At 41.8% G+C, this 21,571-nt stretch overlaps 2 protein-coding genes across 2 annotated transcripts in view; one reads left to right on the plus strand and one right to left on the minus strand.

Moving 5' to 3' along the window:
- Positions 1–3,988, plus strand: part of LOC311505284 (uncharacterized protein) — a 67,402-nt gene extending 63,414 nt beyond the window's left edge. The window contains exon 11 of the mRNA XM_084568765.1: positions 3,835–3,988. Within this exon, the coding sequence (XP_084424891.1) occupies positions 3,835–3,987 (153 nt within the window). The 3' untranslated portion in view covers position 3,988. The remainder of the gene's footprint in view (positions 1–3,834) is intronic.
- A 9,511-nt stretch (positions 3,989–13,499) lies between these two features.
- Positions 13,500–21,486, minus strand: ak7b (adenylate kinase 7b; the record flags this gene model as incomplete). Its single annotated transcript, XM_084569706.1, has 18 exons — positions 13,500–13,839; positions 13,936–14,094; positions 15,065–15,285; positions 15,434–15,631; positions 15,720–15,776; positions 15,872–15,994; positions 16,815–16,914; positions 17,007–17,135; positions 17,325–17,474; positions 18,198–18,275; positions 18,543–18,633; positions 18,845–18,927; positions 18,998–19,081; positions 19,164–19,274; positions 20,146–20,240; positions 20,739–20,847; positions 20,957–21,115; positions 21,265–21,486. The coding sequence occupies 18 exons, from the start codon at positions 21,484–21,486 to the stop codon at positions 13,795–13,797; spliced, it is 2,214 nt and encodes a 737-aa protein (XP_084425832.1). The 3' UTR covers positions 13,500–13,794.
- Positions 21,487–21,571: the final 85 nt, after the last annotated feature.

Below are 21,571 nucleotides of genomic sequence, written 5' to 3' on the forward strand. Positions count from 1 at the left end.
TTCCTTGAATGGCCACGGGTTTAGCTATGAAAGCAAATCAATCCCCATAGATCGGAACGTTACGATGCCCAACTTTACAACAGAAATACACGTTTACAGAATGTTTACAGAAATGTACAAACAATGGTTTGGATTTCTGTTTTAGTTTAGTGTAGCCAATTTCCCTTTTATGGAGGTCTAAATTTTATATAATGCACAATTTGAAGTGTATAAAGTTGTGCATAATTTAAGCATAGACTGTTTATACTTTTGGATAATATGTCCCTACTTCCACGCATTGGCCAGAATGATGCTGTTTTCCCGGGGTAGGTGGTGCCATGTTGTGAGTTTGGAGCAAGAGTCTGCACTGTACGGTCCAAGACTGGAGCCCTGCGGAGTCGCGGTATCGATGGCCCGCCTATACTTCCTCCAGACTCACTCGCGTTTTCGTTTAATTAATACTGCGGTCTGCTCTGCCTCCACCAGTTACAAAGAAATGCTTGATTATAGAGCTCCGGTAGCTGACGTCACCCTGCACCGACAATCACAACACGCCATATTGGCAGGAAAGCTTTCAGTGACTCTCCAGAGTAGGACCAAGGAAAGTTAATGAGGTAGTTATACATATATATATCCGGACACTGCAGGGCAGGAACATTGTCTGTGCCGGCTGTTTCAGTGCTCGACAAAAGCACCCCTGGGGCATGATAAGTGCTGGTCAATTTCTATCTGTTTAAAGTGCACAGTAAACTCTGACGGCATGAAATCAGCGCTGGCTCCATTCATGTTTTTTTCTCAGTTTTCCTGACAATATGGCGGCGTCAACAAAAAAAGTCACGTCACATATATTAACTACCTAAAATAATAAAACCATCCTTGAAAAAACAATATTTGACATGTATTTTAGTGTTTTAGTCTGACCCAATTCCCGTCCACCACCATGGAGGGGGTGGAGCTTATGACCTATACTGCAGCAAGCCACCAGGGGGAGCTCTACTTGCTTTGGTTTGACTTTTGAGGAGCTGTTCCTTTGTCAGTCCTTAAACAGTCTATGAATTATAGAACAAATTCAACACACCAGCCGATTCGTATAAATGCTTTCCCTGGCATAGCTTCCTACGGCGAGTATAAACCAAGCTTCCAGAGGAGTCAGGCCCTGCCAAGATGGCAACGGTCAGAGTCACCACACATCAAAACTTCAAATTCGCTTTTTGGGAAACATACGGCTGATATGACAAAGGGTTTAGACCACACCTTCAAACCTTTTGTTTTCATTACGACTACACACCTGCAAAATCTTATGACTGCATCTTGCACAGTAGTGATGTAAGTAGGACAGCGAAATCTGCCCACATACAAACACATCACACACATTCGTATGGCTATCTTTATGAGGACATTCATTGACATAATGTATTCCCGTGCCCCTTACTCAACTAAGTGCCTATAACCTTATAAAGAAGTGAAGACCAGCCAAAATGTCCTCACTTTGCACACATTTCCTCACTCAGATGGTGTAAAACTTAAACTGCTCCTCAGAAAGATAGCTGTACAAGAGCACACACACACCCACACACACACAAACACACACGTGGATAAAAAGAATCTTTTGGATTGTTGTAACACTCAGAAACACATCTAATTGTTTTACATGCTCTTCTTTTGAAGTGACAAAACCAGCAGCAGCAGACAGTTCAGAGATGCCCCAACATCCAATGCATCCAATATTCCAGGCGGCTGAGCTTGTTTGAGGTGCTGTGGTCACCTACTGGTGTGTACCTGTGTGTGCACGGTATGATGAGAGTGTTTGAAGCAGCTGTGTGCTGGCTCTGTTGCGCTGCCTCTCGTGTTGTGTACAGTATGCTCACAGATGAACAGCAGCATGGCTGTGCGCAAGGTTGAAAGTGTGTTCCTGAGCCTCCTCCGACCCCTTTGGCTCCAGGGCATGGCGTCATTGGCACCTCTCCTTCTATCTCACCAGAAGGCAGTGGCTGCGAACTCTGACCCCCCCAGGGCCAGCATGCACACACACACACGCGCAAACAAACCTCCACCAGCAGAAGGTTGCATTTCTGTTCTCAACATGCCTGCCTCTCACCCATCCAGCCCCCCACATCCCCCTGCTCCCCAACCACCTCACCTACCCTCTGTGTTGGCAAAGGCATCTGGGTGTGTGTGTGTCAGGCAGGCAGGCTGCTGCGTGGTGAGCGTGCCCTCTGTCATTCACGCAGAGCAGCCCTGTCCAACTGTCACTTCCTGACAGGCCGATAATCAATCTCTTTATTAACTGCTCTGCTGCAGACCGCCGCCGCTGAGGGGGGTAGGGGGAGAGGAGGAGGTGAAGCGAAAGGAAGGAGTGAGGAGAAAAGAGAAGCGCACGAGTCAGGCTGCAGATCGGAAAGTTGAGAGTTTGAGTTTTAGTTACAGAAAAGGTTCATTTGTATTTGAAAGGTGGTTTAAAATGAACCACCATGGCTTCATTTATCACATGGCTTCAGGTCTGTTTAGAAGGAATACTTTCTGCTAGTTTATCAGCTAATTGTTCTGTGCATTCTGACAATAAAGCAGGGGGGCAATGTGAGAGAGTTTTATCTTTTCCTGTCACCCAAACCAAAAGCGCAAAACATTCACTTTACAAACCAGTGATGGAGAGATTATTTTTGCAGGTTTCATGCACAAAAAAAGAAAGAAAGGAAAAGTGAGTAATGGAAAAGATCTACCATAGCTATCAATTCCTATCAAGTGAACAGAAAGTTTCGATTAGTTTTTTATTATTATTATTTTTATTACACACATCACGTCCTGCAGTGCACATTCATTTGGAGGAGTGTTCATGTCAGCCTGGTGGATCAGCAATCACTCTTTTCTTCTCTGTCCCTTTCTATATGTTCCACTTTCTTTATCTGCCTAGTCAAATGTCATGGTTGTGTTCATGTTCCCTTTTTTCTGTGAAGTGATTCATGCTTTCTGAACGTTTTTCTCCACATGTGAAAAATAAATATTTTAGTTGTGATTTCTTGTGATCCAATCGCTTCAGTCATTGGATCCATGATTTATATAGAAAAAATGTATTAGGAAAACTTTCAGTGTGTTTGTTGGACTGATAGGCACCACCTGTTTATCAACCTTATTGTCCACCCAGGCTTTTTTTCTCTTTGCTAAAGCAGGATTGTGACCACCGTAAACGCTGGTCGGTCTTGGCGTTATAATCTGTTTCAAAGCGAAGACTGAGGATGGAGTGAAGAGGTTTACAAGCTGCCATCCCGACCTGCTGCTGCTGTTGGTTTTTGGGATGCTGGGCTTTCCTGACAGCATCACACCCGTCGCCACAGTGATAATTTATGAGGCGGGAAAGTGCATTAGTGATTCTGGCGACCAGCAGCCAGCACTACTGCTCTGTCCTTATATCCTCCACCTTTAGAATGCTTTCTTTTTCTAGTTTCCAGTCACTTCTCATTTTCCCCTCCTTTAGTCTGAGATCCAGATCAAAATATCTTAACAGCTCGTGTGAACAGTTTTAAATTTAGTGCCCAGCCAGCGGAACTGGGTGTGGTACTTAGTTGTCCAAAATGTTTCCCTAGTGTCAGCAAAAACAGTGAGGTTTGCAGATTCAAACGATGTTTCTTCACAAATAAGTGCTTAGATCAACTTACGCAGTATCAAACTGCTGATAGCTGCCCTGACAAATTACTGTTGGGAGCAACACTCCTTTAATTTGCTACAAATGAAGTCAGAAGGATCAAGGTTTTTCATAATTCACCATGAAAACAAATTATCCTCAGTTTTTTCAGCATTGTATTAATGTTGAAGCCTGTTGAGGACTTTAATGGTTGTGTTCTTGTGTGTGGTCAACAGGATGAGTTTCTGAAGGAGACCGAGATAAGACTTCAGTCGGAGATCATTCAGCGCTGCCTCGCCAATGCCAGCCGCCTCAGCCTTGCTACGGAGACTTCTGAGGCCTCAACGACCAAGGACGACCGACGAACTGGCAGCGTGTCTACAGCCTGAGCTCACACAGACACATACACAGAAGGGAAACGGACTAACCTTGTACAGATCACCCCCGGAACCATGCATGGATTCAATCACACATACACTGCGTCCCAGTGTCCCCTATCTAAACAGCTGACTAGCAGATATATGCGAATAATAATTCCATCGCAAATAATGATAACCATAAAACTCCAAATCCGGGTAATAAAGGCGGAGTAGAGCTCCCTAATGAAACGCTGGCCTCCCTGCTGCTTCCAGCCTAATGTTCCCGCCGAGCTGCTCGCCACTTTCCATAAAGCAATTTTGCAAGCCCACTTCAAACGTGAATCACCTAGAAATGAAGAGAACTAAACCCCTACCCCACCCTACTGAACTCCACCACCATCCGCCTACCCCACCTCATTCTTACAACACTCACACTAGAGCACTGTGTGTGCCGCAAATCCCTGTTTGCTTGCGTTCCATCATCACTTAATGTTCACAGTGATGCATTGCGGGACACTCCTCGGTGTGTGTATGTGTGTGTAGGGATGTAGCGTCATTACTCTGATAGAGGTAGCAGCCATGAATTCAGCCAGGATCCATCTGCATTAATCAGCTGAGAAGCACAGGCAGACGTTCAGCGGCAATACAATGTGAGACCTGAGCGCGGTGCACAGAGCTGCGGTAAACAGAAGTGTGGAGGTGTCTGTCATGTCTGCGTGGTTTTAGAAACTTGTATGGAAGCAGAAGCACAGACCATGGTGTCTGCAAGCTACGGGCGAACACACAGGATGCTCTATGGACTATTTTAAAGTGTGACCTTTGAACCAGAGTTCAAATTTGGCAGTCTCTGTAGAGAGGGATCAATGCTCTGATCCCAATACATCTGAGATAACTCAATTCTTGCCAGTGCTCTTTGAAGTTAACTGATTAATAAAAAAAATATGTTTAATATATTCCCTTTTTGAAATAGAGGGGTGTATGGCCAGTTTCTGTGTGATTATATAGTGTGCACTGTAACTTTTCACCAACAGTGGTTCTCTATTGGAAGTTTTGGTACTGTCTTAGGCCATCGCTTATGTTACAGTGTGTGTTATCTATATGTACAAGCATATAATGAATGAATCCCATTACATGTACACAGTCAGCGGCCTACTAGATGTATTCTTGGTCTCAAGGCTACAGGGCATAAAACTATGCTGTGGACAGATTTAGTGGGCCTGTGTGCTGTGATCTGCTCTCCTGAATCTGACAGTATGAGTGCAGCCAGCACCGCCTCCCATCCACCACCACGTCATAAGATCCAGATTGACAGATTAGATCAGACGAGGGGATTTAGCAGGGGAGATCTCTGCTTCTCTCCTTGGGATCTGAGATTCACACCCTGTGCACCTATACATACATCCACACACCCTCCCAGATGACACTCCACTGCCCCCCTAGACCGAGTGGGAGGTGTGTGTGATTTTACTGTGTGTGCATGGAAGCAGACTGACAACAGCATGCGGTCGCCAACGTGACTCACCCCCCCCACACCCCCATTTTCGCCTAACGTTTCAGCTCCACGTCTTCATCCACCTCCTCTTCCTCGACCTCTATCATAACCCATGTGGGCATGGCGCCCTCCCAACCTCCCTCTCCCCCAGCCAAAGTGGCCCCATGACTAGTTTCAAGCCCAAACCGGAGCCCACTCACTAGACCTCCCTGCCCCCCCTCGCCAGCCCAGCCCTCCCTGAAACCTGGGCAATCTGAACCTGATCCAGTCCTGATGGCAGAGGCAGATGAAGCAGATGCCTGGGCAGTGGGAGTAGGGCAGGGTCCATGACAGGACCAGGCCTACTTTATCATAGTTAGGGAGGAATGAGGGCAAGGCATGAAAATCATGATGCACACAAACTATGCTGAATAAAGCAAATTGCTCTTGTGCCTCATCATACAGATATGCTAATATAAATGACACTTACTGTGATAACTAACTTCTAACTTTGTTTATATCCTATCATATATCTAATTTATTATAATAAAGGATTAAGGACTACTATAGTACATTTGTATGTAAAAAAGTAACATAACTGACAGAACTTCAGAAAGAGTCACTGTAAGAACCTGAGTGAAAACAGTGGATAAAAATAGTTCACGTTTTCTAAGAGTGTGTATTTCTATTGTGTGTTCAATAAGATGTGGGGAAATGTTAAATAAAAGTGTAATCACTGTGTGAATATAAATAAAAGTCAAACATTCTGTTCAACTCACATGAGACTCAGCCGACATATTGGCAAGAAATTGGTTCGAAGTTACTTCTTTACAGAAAGGTGATTAACTTCATGTTGTTCAGAAAAGTTGAAAAGAAGAGCGCACGGTACGAGCATGTATCTTATGCACTGATCAGCCACAACATTAAAACCACTGACAGGAGAAGTAAATAACATTGACCATCTTGTGACAGTTCAATGTTCTGCTGGGAAACCTTTGAACCTGGCATTCATGTGGATGTTACTCAGACGTGTACCACAAACCTAGACCAGACCAGGCACCCCCACTACCTGACACAGACACACACATAAAAACGGTTTAGGAACAACTCAAAAAAATATGAAGAACAGCACAAGGTGTGGACCTGGCCTACAACTTCACTGATCCCAAACTGATCAAGTATCTGTGGGATGATCCACAGAGGCCCCTCCCCTCAATCCATAGGACCCAAAGGCCACCACTAACAACATTCTGTTACCAGACACCACAGGACACCCTCAGAAGGCCCATGTCCATTCTCTGATGAGTTACAACTGTTCTGGAGGCACAAGGGAGAACTAGATAATATTGGGAAGGTGGTCATAATGTTATGCCTGATCGATGTATGTTAATGTGGAAAAACGCATGCGGTTTACTCTCTTCTAGTTCACCTTCATAAACACAAGACTGTGTTGCAGTATGAACAAAATTACAACAGATTAGTGTTGTCTGCCATATTGGAGTATTGTCCACGCACTGGAGACAAGGCCCCCGTTGTCATTATTCAGGAGAAACCCTTGGCCTTAAGACATCATTCCCAGTGAATTAGGTTAGGGTCTATATCCATCTGATTCTATTCCATGTTGGACTGGACAAGTGTGGGATGGAAAATCAAGGGACACTAAGAAACAAACAGCAACCAGCAAGGTCTACAAATTACAAGTTTGTTTGAATATATATATATATATATTCCTATTTGCTCAACAGTCCTCATTCCCTTAAATTACAAAAGGGCTCCCAAGAGCTTCCGTGACACTGTACTTAAGCTGTTATAATGCTCTGTCTGAACAGCATGTGGGGCAGAGTCAGATAGTGACAAAAGGTTAAAATTGGAGATATTTTCACACTTTGAAGAATAAAATGTGTGTTGATAAGTGTGCATAAAAATATAGACTGCTGTTCAGATATGCGCGCAGTGTGTTGTCTCCTCCTTTGTCCCTCTGGGGGATGAGAAGGTGAAGTTTTCCTGAGCACTGATGTAAAGAATAGGTCAGCGCTGCTTGTAATCACTCATCGCTGCCTGACATTATGGCTGAGCAATTAGGCAGGACAGTTGTGTGCTTTACTAATGAACAATGGTTGAACGAAGCCTCCCTCAATGCTCCCATCCATCACCCAGAAACATCCCTGACTTTTCCAAGCTCACACACAAGCACGCACACACACCGCTGGCTTCCCAAATCCACCTCACACACACAGAGTTATGTGCGTGCATCCTGCTGTTGCTGGGATGTTGGAGGTGTTTCCACTGGTTTGATGAGTTTCTGGCCAATGCTCTCAGCCACCCCGCTGAATGTGTGGCTGCCTCTCCTCCTCCTCCTCCTCTTCGTCTTTCCCCCTTGTCAACACAATCCCTCCATCCATCCGTCCTGAGGCCCAGGCCCGGCAGGGGCCAATCCGCCCCTCGCAGCGTCCTCTGGGTGCTCTCTGCTTCTGCTAAGGTTCCCTTCTCACTACACACACACATATTTGTCTTTGGGCAACACTGAGGAACTTTGATTTATTACATCAGCCCTCCAAACTCAAAGCTTGGTACTTAGTCAGGTTCACAAATTTACCATCACTAGTTGCAAACTTTTAGAACTACAAACCATTTATTTTTAATTCTGAAACTAAATATTACATTTTTCAAATTGACAAAAGTGCAGTGAAACAGTATCTGTTTTACATATATCAGTGGTTTAGGGTGTTTTTTTTTGTAAGCCTAAACACAGGAACCGCAAAGCCCCATCAACAGTTCCTAAAAACCGTCAAAATTATTTAGATGATATCACAGCAGTCTGCTTCCTACACTTACATAGTATCATATGCTTAATACTGACATTTTGGCCTCAGGATGACATGAGGGAAATGCTCTTTACAATATGTCCAGCCAAGGATGATAAACCGAAACAATGGATGAGTTAAAATATTACTGGTAATGGAAAAAGGGGAAAGGTCAACCTGAAATCATGGAGGCCTCCAATAGCCTAAATGTGGTGCTTGAGTAAAGGTCAAAGTATCATCTAGGGTCCAAATCATACAAATATACACTTGCAAGTGTACATGCATAATGTTGTACAGACATAGATGAATGTGCTGTGGCCTGAGCTGTGGTTGCTCCACACTTTCTCTTGTGATGAAAGCCAAGAGGCTGCTGCAACTCATTAGTGGAGAAGAGGAGGCAGACTGTTCCTCTTCCTCTCTTGAGTTGGACTGCTTGTTGGAATGACACATGCCCATTCATTACTGAGGAAATAAGGAGTGAGGAGGAGGCGGAGGAGGAGGAGGGGACTGCTTCTGCAGGGCTCTTGCGACTGTGCCAACTTTTGGGATGACAGAAGTGGAAGTGGGAAGCAGGAGAGTTAAGGCTCCATGTATATTCCCAGGCAAATCCAAATTTGTCTCGTTCACAATGGCTGTCGAAATGCTGCTGAATGTGGAGCCACGAGCAAACGTCAGAACACCCACTGAGACTTGTCTTGACTTTGTTTAATGGTAAGGACCTCTCTCTTGACACGGAGTAATGCAGCGGGAGGAAATGAGACGACTGGAAGCATGAGGGTGATGAACAGCTGAAAGAAGCGGTGGATTTTCTTACCGATAATCAATTTTCGCTTTGAAGTTCACTTTTTCATTAAGTAACCATTCAGGTTTTAGATTTCGTTTTGAACAGAATAAGTGAGACAGCATCACAATCTACCCAACATGCACCACTTTTTATTTGTTAAGATCTACAATTGATCACAAGTGATCCACTTCTGTTCAGTTACGAAGACTGTGACACAAAAAAGTGTCATCATTTTACCACATATACTGACTCTGCATTAACAATGAATTTCCAATATGTACATATACATGTGCGTTTTGTAGCAGCAGTGTATTTTCAGGTGAAGGTTCTCAATAGCCATACAGTCCAGTGTATCCTAATAACCACCCGTTTCCCCTCATCAGGCTTCTAGTAAGAAAAGCAAAACTGCCGTTCCGAACCTTGACACCTGCCGCAGCTTCATGCAGTCATTTTGATAAATTTACATTAAAAAGGTGAGGTGTCTGGCGGCAGAGTCTGCTTTCCACCGCCGTTAATCAATGAAAACGTTTTTGTGGGCCTCTGGAGAGCCAGTGGAGCCGAAGATAAATATTGGCAGAGAAGAAAAATGTGTCGTCCTCCCCAATTGAGGGGGACATAATGATATTCAGAAGGAGACCCCCTGCTGAGACGCAAGGCAAACTGTTCCTTAGCAACAAAACACATTCTGCCTCGCCGAATGCTCACAACGAGGCTGGTAGCAGGGTTTTTGGGGAGGTGTGTGTGTGAGTGTGTGTGCATGTGCATGTTGGTCAGTGTTTGTGTGTGTGATCTGATGACTTAGCCCGTCAGCTTGATGTGCGTGTCATATTCTCTGGCTCTAAAAAGTATGTCTTTGTGTATTTGCGTACGAGCTCGTAGTTGATGTCTACGCTGGTGAGTGTCTGCGTGTTAGTCGGTCAGCCAGTTTGTCAGTGTTCGTCTGTCAGTTCTGTATGTGCGAGCATGTGTCCATGGATTAAGGAGTGTTAGGGAACAGTGACCAGCATCAGTGAGAGTGGATTCAGTGCAGATGCTTCCACACACTCAGACATACATAGCTTACTGCTTCTGATGGCGGGACATATATCAACTGAAGCCACATGATAAAGGTCCTCAGTACCATGTGACCCTTCGATATCACACTTAATTCTTCGCGGCAACGTGTCAGGTTTTGATCTCAGATAAACTCCAAAACTCCACACGCACATGAGGGCCTGCGTAGGCAGACAGCTTCACATATGTACCTTGTGTGTACTGTCCATATTTTTAGTCCACATGGTCATTAATTCCAAGCTGTATGTGTATGCAATTGATGTGGACACAGAAACATGAAACACTTTACATCACAAAGACCCTTGTGCTTCTGCAGATGCGGCAAGTGTAATTTATGCATATGTAATAACAAAAAAGAAAATGAAATCAAAATCAAAATTGATCTCAGATATTCTTTTTGTCCACTGAGTGAGTCAAGCCACAAAAGGCTATATCTATTATGTTAGAGTTAACAAAGCTCCTACAGTGCCACATAAGACATTATCCAAGTTTTTACACAGAGTAACACTCCGTATTAAGATAAGGGTCAGGTAAAGCTATAAAGGACTCTTTAATTTATGGTTCTAAGCACAAATATTGGGGTAAACACACTGATACACATCATGCCTGAGGAGACAAAGAGCAAGGAGCTCACATTCACATAGACCCTGTTTTGTTTGACTTTTGTTCAATTGCGAAAGGTTTCTATTACACATCCAAAGGGTTAAATTAAGTTGTACAGTGATTTATTACAAATCGTAATAATAATAACAAAAAGACTATTAACACAAAGAAATCCCATCATCACCACCTTTCCTCCAGTGAATGGCTCGCTCCTGACAGCTAATAGATGATCTGAGACTGACACCTAGTGGTACAACACTGCTGGTTAAACTGTCAGGAGTAGAGATGTTTCATCTCTGTAAATGAAATCAAGTCAGACCGATATGGACTTGGTGGAAGTGTGAATGTCGAATATTATCTGAGAAAGTCTCCTAACAATTTGCTAAAACTTACTCAGCTCTGCTAAAAGAGAGGAAGCATAAATCCAGATGGATGTGGTTTAGTGAGATTATTTATTGCTTATACGTTTTCAAAAGAAAAGAGACAAAGGGCTTATGGATGTGGATAAATCAAAGGAAGGACTAAACCCAAAAGAGGACTCAAGCAGAGTAGCTAAGGATTCATTTATTTTTAAGTTCTTTAATTTTTTTATTGGCCTTTAGTGACGTTATTGGATGATTTTAAGCAGAAAGGTGCAGGAAGTAATGAGGATAAAGAAGGGGGGGTGGGGGGAGCTGGAATCAAGCCTGCCTGCTCAACCAGTTGACCTTTAGCGGCACCCTTTACACCAATTGTATTTAACAGCTTTTAACAATGTGCACAGTTTCAAACTACCTGTCCCAGTTCCCTGGTAGTTAAGCAGATGTCTTCTTAAGGTACGGTTGGAGACAGCACAGTCGATTCTGGACAGTAACATGACACACAAACATCTGAGCCAAATTTCTTCAACGTTTTCACTCGTCTGACAGTTTGCTGTGTGTATATTATTTATCTGGTGCCTCAAATTAACCCGTCAATACTTTTTTTGGCATGGAATAGAATGGCTTGGGTGTTTTTGATTATTTATTTAATATGATTACTTAACACAACCAATTCTAGATTAGTATGTTTCACTGCATCATGAAAATCAGCTTTTAAAAACAGGGAACTTGCTTGCCATTCACAAACTATAATCTCAAATGTCAAAGCTATACATCTGGCAAAATCAGTAAAATCTTAACTTCATTAAATGTACCAACAGTACAGCAAAAATGAACTCAAATGTGCAGTATCATTGGTACTGTGTTGAGTATAATGCCCTATATTGCTTCAAATTCTTCAGAATTTTAATAATGCGCTACTATTATTGATTAGTAACTGAAAGAGCTGAGCTCCTTGGGCCTGAACCTGTTCTGTGTCGATACTATACTTGAACATATCATGCTCGTTTTTCATGTTTGTATTATGCCATTATGATTCAAGTTTTCTTGTTTTTTCCGTTTCATCCATTTCATCCGCCTCCTTTCAGTCATCCTCAGAAATAAGGGTTCATCCATATGAGCTGGCTTCTGCCAAAGGAGCTTTTCCTTGCCATGTTCTCTTGGTGCATGCTGGTGCTTACTCTGGGGTCTTGAGATTAAGGAACTGTGAAACTTCTTGAGACAATATTTATTGTTTGTATGCTATACTGTATACTGAATATACGACTGAATTGAAATTGAGTTAACTTAAATTAAGTTACAAATGCGAGAAGGGCCTGTCCCTGCTGGACACACAGCAACGAAAAAGAGGCCATTTAGGCAAACAACAACAACTTTGGTGACCTAAATCATATGTTGTGTACAAGTTCTTGATTTGAAACAGGAGGTAAAATGAATTCATGCTGCTCAGTCTCCACGGGGGAGAATAGTAGCTGTGCACGGCAGTAATAAACTCTGCTCGGTGTTGGACCAGCTGTTTTCCTCATAACATCTGCAGCATGTCAACTCAAGGCACTGACTCAGCACAAACATGCTCTGTTAGGCTGTTGAAGCTAAATGTGAGGATTCTCCGGAGTTGATGGCTGGACGCGTTCAGTTTCACTGTCCACCTGTAGATTCTTAAGGCTATCATGGGAATGGGTCCACACTCTGTGTTGCACTACATTTGTTGTGGTGTTGCTGGGAATTTTTCAGTCATCACCAGTGTAGTGATGATGCTGCCAATTTAGTGCAAGATTTACTGCCATGAGTTATCTACACTCACATCATTTTTTTCTTGAATTTCCCTCGGGATCAATAGAGTATCTATCTATCTATCTATCTATCTATCTATCTATCTAGCTATAAAAGGCAGAGGACAGGATAACATATTTGTTTTGGTTCAAATAAATGATCATCCTTTTGTCTGTTTGGTCTGATTTATGTCAACTGGTTTGAAAGCTTCAAAAAGGAAAAACTCATCAAATGTCTGCACGCTTCATGCCACTAACTAAGACAGAAAATCACACGAGACTATGAGGATATTGTACTGTCATATTTCACTTTCACTAGGATAGTCTCCAAGTTGCATTTGTACCTGGGACTCACAGATGGTGCAATCAAATTGTCTTGCAGCCGTTTGCGTCACAATGTTTCCCAAATAAACTCAACTAATTTCCCCATGTGGTGATTAAGTATGTACAATGAAATAATTTGGTGTTCTGTCACAAACAATTATGTACACTTTGGAGTTGCGAGTGGCAACATGAGAGAGCCACAAATTAGCTGCCATTTGTAACATTTATCCTTCCTGGATATCTGAAGCCAATTCAAAGCAATTATGACCCGAGCGTGTCTACTTTGGAGTTTACCAAGTTCATTAAGCAAATTAACTTCCTAATTAGCTTTTGGCTTCATACACACTTTTAACCGCATTTTGGGGTGCTTTTAAGTAATGGCCAGCACACAAGAGCCCAAACAAAGCCGCGCATAAATACAACAGGGGCAGGAGAATGGGGCACATACAAATTAGACCTAATCAAAATCCCAGCATGAATTGAGGGACACTTGGCATGTGATGACTGAGATACCGTGACAAGTCTCAAACTCCAGGAGGGGTTTCCTCTAACATAAAAGCTGCATGTAACTGACTTAGTATCCCAAAGAACCACAGAATGTTTAGAGAAAAAAACGGTTTTGTATTAGTGGTACTTCATATGTGAGTGTGTCCACAAGAAATAATCTCTAGTGTGAGTAGTCAAAAGGGTTGTTCTTGAACAAGTACTCCGCCTGGAACAAGATAATCCAAAAGACATCATCGTGATTAAAATCTAGGGTAACCAAACACCAAGAACCAAGTAATAACATGTGGAGAGTGCTACGTACCAGGAATTCCACAGGGTCCTGTGGTTGAGCTCTGCAGCATTCGATGAGACCCTGGTTCAGTGTTGGCATGACATGTTCCATCAGATAGTTTGTCATAGGGACTGACAGGGCCTCCAGCTGCTCCTGATCCTGCTGCTTTGCCTTCTCCAAACTCTTAGACTGAAACACACATAATATAACCAACATGGTTATCTACACCTATTATCTATTATTCTGAGTTCAAACCAAAAGTCAGAGTGCCTAAAACATTGGTGCTAACAGAAAAACTGTGCGTACAAAAACAGTATAAAAATGAGTTGAGAAGTGCACTTCTCTGTAAAATATGATGAGTGGCATTTGGCTCAAGTGGCAGAATGGGTTGTCCATTTATTGCAGAGAGAGACTTAACGTTGCTTCCGATGACAGGCAAGCACCTTGCATAAGAGCTGTGCTGCAGTTGGTATGTGTGAATGGGTGAATTAGAAACACTGTAAAAACTGCTTTGGATGCCATTAAGTAGAAAAGTTCTACATAAGTACAGACACTTTTAAACTAGGAGTTTGACTAATTAGCCCAAGAACCAGAATAAACTGCTATGTCACTGCTGACGGCATGCTTCCCAAAGGCCTTGAAACTGATCTCTCGTATCTCTTTTTTGCAATGTCACCAAGCTCCCAAATGAAGAAGATCAGTGACATAATTTTAACTGATGGAAAATGTGGGCAAGAAGCAGTTAATAGTAAGACCCAGGATGAAAGAAACTTTTTATTCCAGCTGCACAATCTGCTTAGATGACCCATCGTGAGACTGAGGTCTCAAAAAACACACAATGTCTCCAGAACATTAAAAAATAAGGGAATATGAGGACTCAACCAGAATCAAGCACCTACGGGATGTAGTTTCTTGCTTAAGCCTGGTAGAAGAACTCACCTGTTACCTGCAATGATTTCTAAATTGGTGGCTGCCATGTACAGTAGTTAAGAACTGTAGACTGGCTACCGGCAAATGCTAGGTTATACAGTGGACAAATGGACAACAGCAGCTCATTCCAGCAGCTCTTGACAGTTTTAAAGGAGACATTGTGCTGATGCCCCCTGGTTTTTCTGCCGCTACAAGGTGAGGTAATTTACATATTCTTTTCTCTACCTACCCACTCCTCCCAGCGTACAGCCCTGCACCTGGCCTCTTCTGCCTCCCTCTGCTCCTCCTCTGCCTTTTCCTGGGCCTCTTTTCTCACCCTCTCCTCAGTTTTCCTCCTCTCTTCCGCCTCCACCTCGTGACTGCTGGGACCATAATTCCTTGGAAGGCCCACTGTGTCATAGATCTTCTGCATCAGCAACAAGCAGTCGGGTTCGTTGCTGCTGGTGATCTCTGGAGAGGGTGATAAGCAACACAGTAACGCTTAGTATTGTGAGTAGTTGTGATAGGCAGAGTTTAATTCATTTTCATATTTATGACTCTCCAGTATTCAGTATTCCCTTCTTCAATCCCACAAACAACGTCATGCATTAGGGGTTACCGAGGTACAAAGGGGTGATGTCCAGCTCAATAAAGCAGTTGACAACCGTTTCTTCCTCTGTGTTGCTCTCTCTGTATCTGGCCAGCTGCCTCAGGAAGTGCTCCGGCTCGTAGTTGCACTCCTTCACCAGCCTTTCAGGCAGGTTGATCACTCGCTCTGTCAGGAAGCTATCTGATGCGTCCAGGCACAACACAAACTCTGAGGCAGACAAAGAGAAATACTCTTTGTTAGGTTGACATAATTGAGCTTAAATAACAGTATTGTAATGACAGTCCACTGCTGAGACCTGGCATAATCTTCTTGCTGTGCGAAGACATCTGGGATGTTCCATCATGTTCTTCAGCTGAAGAAGGAAGACAACACATGTATATATCCAGGTTACAGAGATGGAAGAGTGTTCCTCTAACACACAGAGGAAGCTTTGTGTCAGTGTCTCACCATAGAAGAGCGCTTTAGCTTGTTCATATGTTTTGGGAAAGTCATCCAGAACAAAACCCTGGTTTCTGCATGGGTTAGACATCAGTTTATCCTTCAAAAACTTCAGCTGGTCATCTGAAACATCTGCAAGACAAAGACAATTTCATAGTGTGGACAAAATGATCTTACACCGAGTTATTGTTAAGCTTCAGTAGACTCGTGAAGTAGATATTTACATTTCCCATAATGTACCAATAAATATCATTTTAAATGATTAGTGTCTCTCATTATATGTTATTGTTATTCTATGTTATTAAACTCAATAAGTGTGCAACATGGAAACCTTTGTATGACTGGCCAGACTTTTGGCCAGAACATTTGTGTCAGGAAAATGTATTATGGGGAGTTTTGGGATTTGTTGGCTCCTTACATCGTCCATTGTGTGCCTATATGGGAAAACACCTGTTCTTATAGAGTTCCCAATAGTTTTCCTTCTTTATTTTGCACTGAATATGAGTCTGATAGCACACCATAGGTATTTGATTATGGGGTGCGTTCCAACCAGTACAGAAAAAAAAAATACATCTGTATCTATCTGTATAGTCCTATAACCAATCAGAGGCATTTTGTTGTAAACGAATTCAACTCCACGGCACTCAGGTGATGTGTATGACTACACTGCTCCTTTGTCCATCACCACATAAAGGCGGCCCACATGATTTGACTGGCCCAGCATATCTTTACTGGAGCATGATAAGTTCCCAACAGAGCGACAGAGAACATTAACTCTCAAGAAATGTTGTGGGTGGGGGAAGTTTGGGCTGGCTCCAAGGCAACTCATACATTATTCCAATTTCTGATTTCAAATGCATGACTTTTTCAGTGCACATGTAATGTTTGAGCATTATGCTGTAAATGACTTGTACCACAAGAGTTAGACAAACATTCAGGTAGTGGCCCATACCTCCATTCTGTTCCATACTGTGTTTCAGGCTAGTAAGCAGCTCCTGGGCCTCTGCTGCTGAGTCCCAGGCATTTGGATCAGCATGCTTCACAGCATCTTCCTAAGTATAGGGATTGTGAAGACAATTCAAAATATCCACAACTGCATTCATTTACAGTGCATTAAAAGAATACACATAATATAAGAGCTCACCATTTGGGAGATGGCCTCAGAGATGGTATCCTTTAGTGTAATGTGATGGAGGTTATAGTGTTCACAGATCCGTTTGGACACTGTGCTTTTCCCCACTGCAGGAGGTCCCAGTACGCACAGACGAATAGGCTAAAGAGGACACACTACACAAATTATCTAGCACAACTTACTGAGAAGAAAAGATAAATATTGATATAGCGTTATAACTTTCACAAACAGGGAAAGCAGCAACAATGTACTACTACAAATTAAATTAGAATTTAGTTCGCCATTCCATTAAGAACACTTTCTGATGTCTACTGGTGCCTTGGTGCCTACCAGCAGTCCTCGGGTCTGCCGGTACTCTTCCACCACCAGCTCTATGTTCTCCACCAGACCAAACTCACACAACCAGTTGATAGAGAACAGTTTCTTGATGTAAACAGCCTCCATGTGAAGATTGGCCAGCATGGAATAAGTCTCCATTACCTGTTAAGCAGAGACAGACCTCAAATGTATAACATACATTTTTTTTATTTTCCTCCTATCTTTTTTTATCAGGGGATTGAGGTTTATTTATTGATAAGCTATACATTATCTTATATTATATCATATATTTATTTAAGGCTGAATAAACAGTTGTCTATTTTCAAATCAAGCAGTTACGAAGCAACATGATCCTTCTTTGGGAGTGCTCAAAAGGTGTGTTCACCTGAAGAATCTCAATCCAATATTTATTTTCTTTTAGGTCACCACCTGCTCCTGAAAGAAATATCTGTCTCCTTAGCTGCTAAATGGTCAACTGTGTTCGTGAGCTTTTTTTGGACTGTGTCTGTCTGCTGTTTGGGTCTGAGCAGGTAGAACACAATAGTGTCTAAGATCTTTATTCTCCAAAACAGCTGTAAGTGAGAGGGTTCACCCTAGTTCACCATAAAGCTCCACAAAACAGAAAGCAACATAGATTCAGGCGTAAGTTCACCACTACCAGAGACACTGTTGACACTATTGTTAAGTTATATTATCTTATATGTTAATAAACTGACTCCAGTTCCATCTTTAACACTCGATTATGAGTTTGATATGAATTTCCCCAAATAGCTCTGGCAAAAAAATCAACTACCACAACTGTGTTTTGATTCGTCAGTAATTCACTGATACATTAAAATGATGTGTTACAGTAAGGTAAATGTAAGTTTAACAAGTACAACATACACTGAAGTCCTGTATGAGGAAGGCTTCTTCAAATGGCTTTTTCAGCATCTTCCCTGGTCCAAGTACAGTAGAAACCGCCTGGTGGAGAAACAACTCATATGTTAGCATAGCATTATAATACTGCTTCTTTCCTCATCAGTGTATAAAAACTTTTTTTTTTTGTTCGTGGAAAAAAATAAAACTGCTTCTTCCAGATGTGTTGTGTGTTTTTAACATTATCAGTCTTGTCACAACACTACATCATGTCACTACATAATAATAACTAGGTTTATTATATTTTTAACTAGTTTGCAAGAATCTGGTTCTAATTTCTGAATCTGAATCTTGATTAGCTGTTGCATGCACCTTCGCAATTTCCTCCATTGTGTTTCTGGAAAAGTCCACAGCTAGCAGGTAATATGGCCTGGGCTGATGTTCAATCACATTCTGAACCACACTGGAACACACAGACAAAAATCATGTTTAGAGAACATTTTCATTCTCAGGTTTTCATCAGATAAGTGCTCTATACATTCAGTTATGCAGTCAGAGCCTTAACAGGCAGAAGTTTTATCAATATTCCGGTTTCTTTAACTCAACAGAGGATCCATATTTAATGAATGTCAAAGGCAGGTGTTTAAAATAAAAACATTTACAGTGAGTCCAACCTTGCTAGGTCTTTGATATGAATCGTGGGAACGATGTTCTTGCCGTCTCCAAAGATAGGTATTGCATGCCCGAGCCATGATTTCTGAAAATATAGATCACTAATATTAGTTACACATATTGAGCAATAATCCATAATTGTCTTGAAATGGTACCTTAAAAAAGTAGTGGAAAATCTGTTCCCCCATCCCATACTGAAGTCCTGACGCCACCACGTATGTGGAGAACAGCGTTCTGTTCTGAAAGCAACAACCATGCAACATTGTCATACCTCTCAAGCACTTCTGTTTTCAACAAAAAATATCTAAAAAGGTTACTCACAGTTTTGCCCATTTTGACTACTCTCTTTTCCAAGTCAATGTGCTGCTTGAAGTAGAAATGTGGTCTTCTGCTTGTGAAATTCTCATCAGTGAAAGGAAGCTCTGGATCATCCTGTTACACAACACAGACCATAACAGCATTTTATAAACAACAAAAGGCACCATGCATAAACATAAACAGACCTGTTGATGAGCAAACAGATCTGTAACTTTGGAAAAAGAATTATCATTTGGGGTTAGTTAAAATAATTATGGTAGCTAAAATGACTTTCAGCCACTAAAAACTTTTGTGTAGTAGTCGTTTTTATATACTTGGCTTTTACAGCATTTAAAAGTATAGTGTGGACTTTTGATATAATCAAATAGGCTTTAAGTCAGTATTGAGTATCTACACCTATGGGTCTCTGTGGACAGGTTTATCAGGTTTGCTGCATATTTCCACACTCTGCTCTGCAAAGCTGCTGAAGCTCTGTCATTCTTGAGGCAGGTTTCTTGCAGGCCTTTACCCCCTAATTGCCAAACATACCAGGGCCTGCAGCATGGTGTGTTTATGATGATATAAAGTGCTGGGTATACATTATATCATAGTTAATTTCCCTTGAAATAAAAAATAATCATAACCAACATTACACATTTGCACTTCTAAAACATTTAGAGACAACTCCAATAACAAATGTATTTAATTTTAAAAACAAAAACACTGACATATGTAAAAACTCAATAAGTTGACTGTGTGAAGAGTCAAGGTTAATGTAAACTCCAAACCTCATATACATTTGTGTTTCATCACACATTTTATTTTGATATCATAGACAACATATAGCATGTGATATGCCTGGAAATAAAAACACTATTTCAAAAATAAAACAAGATATCTTTTGTTCATAGAATTATATGCCAACATTATAATGTAGATGACATGGAGTCCTACAGAAGAAAAAAAATTCCAGTTATGTAAGCCCGAACTGTATGTGTCCACTTACAGGATCAGCTGGCTTGCTGCAGGCCCAGGTCATCACAGTGGAAACAAGAATGAACATCTTTGGGGCAGAGAAAGTGTCTATTTCATTGTGGAGAGCTGTAAATAAAACACAAGAAGAGTCGTTACCTTGGATTAATTCATTATTGTATTGCTGTGTCTAACTTTTATCTGTCAATTCAGTGCTTTTAAGTATGCGTGTGTTGGGGACTTTAGTTATATGGTTGTTTCTGATAAAGAGGTCACATCTTTAAGAGTACAGCTGAAGGCAGCTACTGATTAAATAGGCTGTCTTTTTCTTTTTTTACTATTTCTTTATTTGTGGAATTACATATATATATATATATATATATATATATATATATATATATAGAGAGAGAGAGAGAGAGAGAGAGAGAGAGAAAAGAGAAATGTAAACAAAACAAAATATGCTTCATGTTTTAAATTCATCAAAGTAGAAATTTATATTCTGCCTTGATAGGAGTTTTGCGTACTATTTGATGTGAATACCGTGTCAAATAAAATCAATGCTGGCATAATACCAGTATAGTAAGCAGAAAATCAGTTTCAGCCCATGTCAGGCTGAAGACTGCTTACCTGAAACAGCCCAGAGTGCTTCTTCCATCTGATCAGCATGCTGGGTAATGTTGTAGAGAACAACATCACAGTCCATCAGTTTTGAATGCAGCTCCGTCCTGTCCGGTTGCTAGCAAGGAAGGTACATCTCGTTTTAAAATCGTTTAAATTGTCCCTTAAGAAGCTTTGCAATTATCAGTACATCACTTTATAGGGCAGCTTTTGATAACTGTACTTACAAAATAGCTCTCCAGAATGTAAGGTCTGTCCGCGTTCGTTCGATCAGTAACTGTCCCAACTATCTGAAAAGCTCCTGCTGCGCTGTGGTTTGATACAGCCTCGCTTTCCATCACATCCTCGCTGTCAGCAGGTGCTCCAGCCACACATTCACACAAGAGCTGCAAACAAGGTACATTAGCTAACATCTAACTTACTGACCAGACCTGGAAACTACCACCGTTCTAGCGAGCCAACCTTCAACCTTTGACAAGAAAGTCGAACTACCACTTTAAAAACGCGGCTCATACTTTCAAATTTTTAACATTACCTTGGCTATGCATTCTGATGCATACGAGTCTATGTGGTTTATAAATACTCTTTTAGGCGACCGTTTAACTTTCTCCGTTTCCGCCATGTTATCTTGTGTTGTTGGTGTGCTGTTGCCATGGAGATACGGTCTACGCTCGCGACCCGTGGCGCGTTCTCGGCATAAAATGCAGTTAGAACAGCCGCTTGTATAAAGAAACTTCAGATTCAGTTGGTGGACCATTCCGTCCAATATCCATCATAACACGGTTTTATGTTGTGACCCTAGACCGTCCATATTCCAAATGAGTAAATAAACCCTACACTTG

This window comes from Chelon labrosus, assembly GCF_963514085.1.
Source record: "Chelon labrosus genome assembly, chromosome: 20".
In the NCBI taxonomy this organism is placed as follows: Eukaryota; Metazoa; Chordata; class Actinopteri; order Mugiliformes; family Mugilidae; genus Chelon; species Chelon labrosus.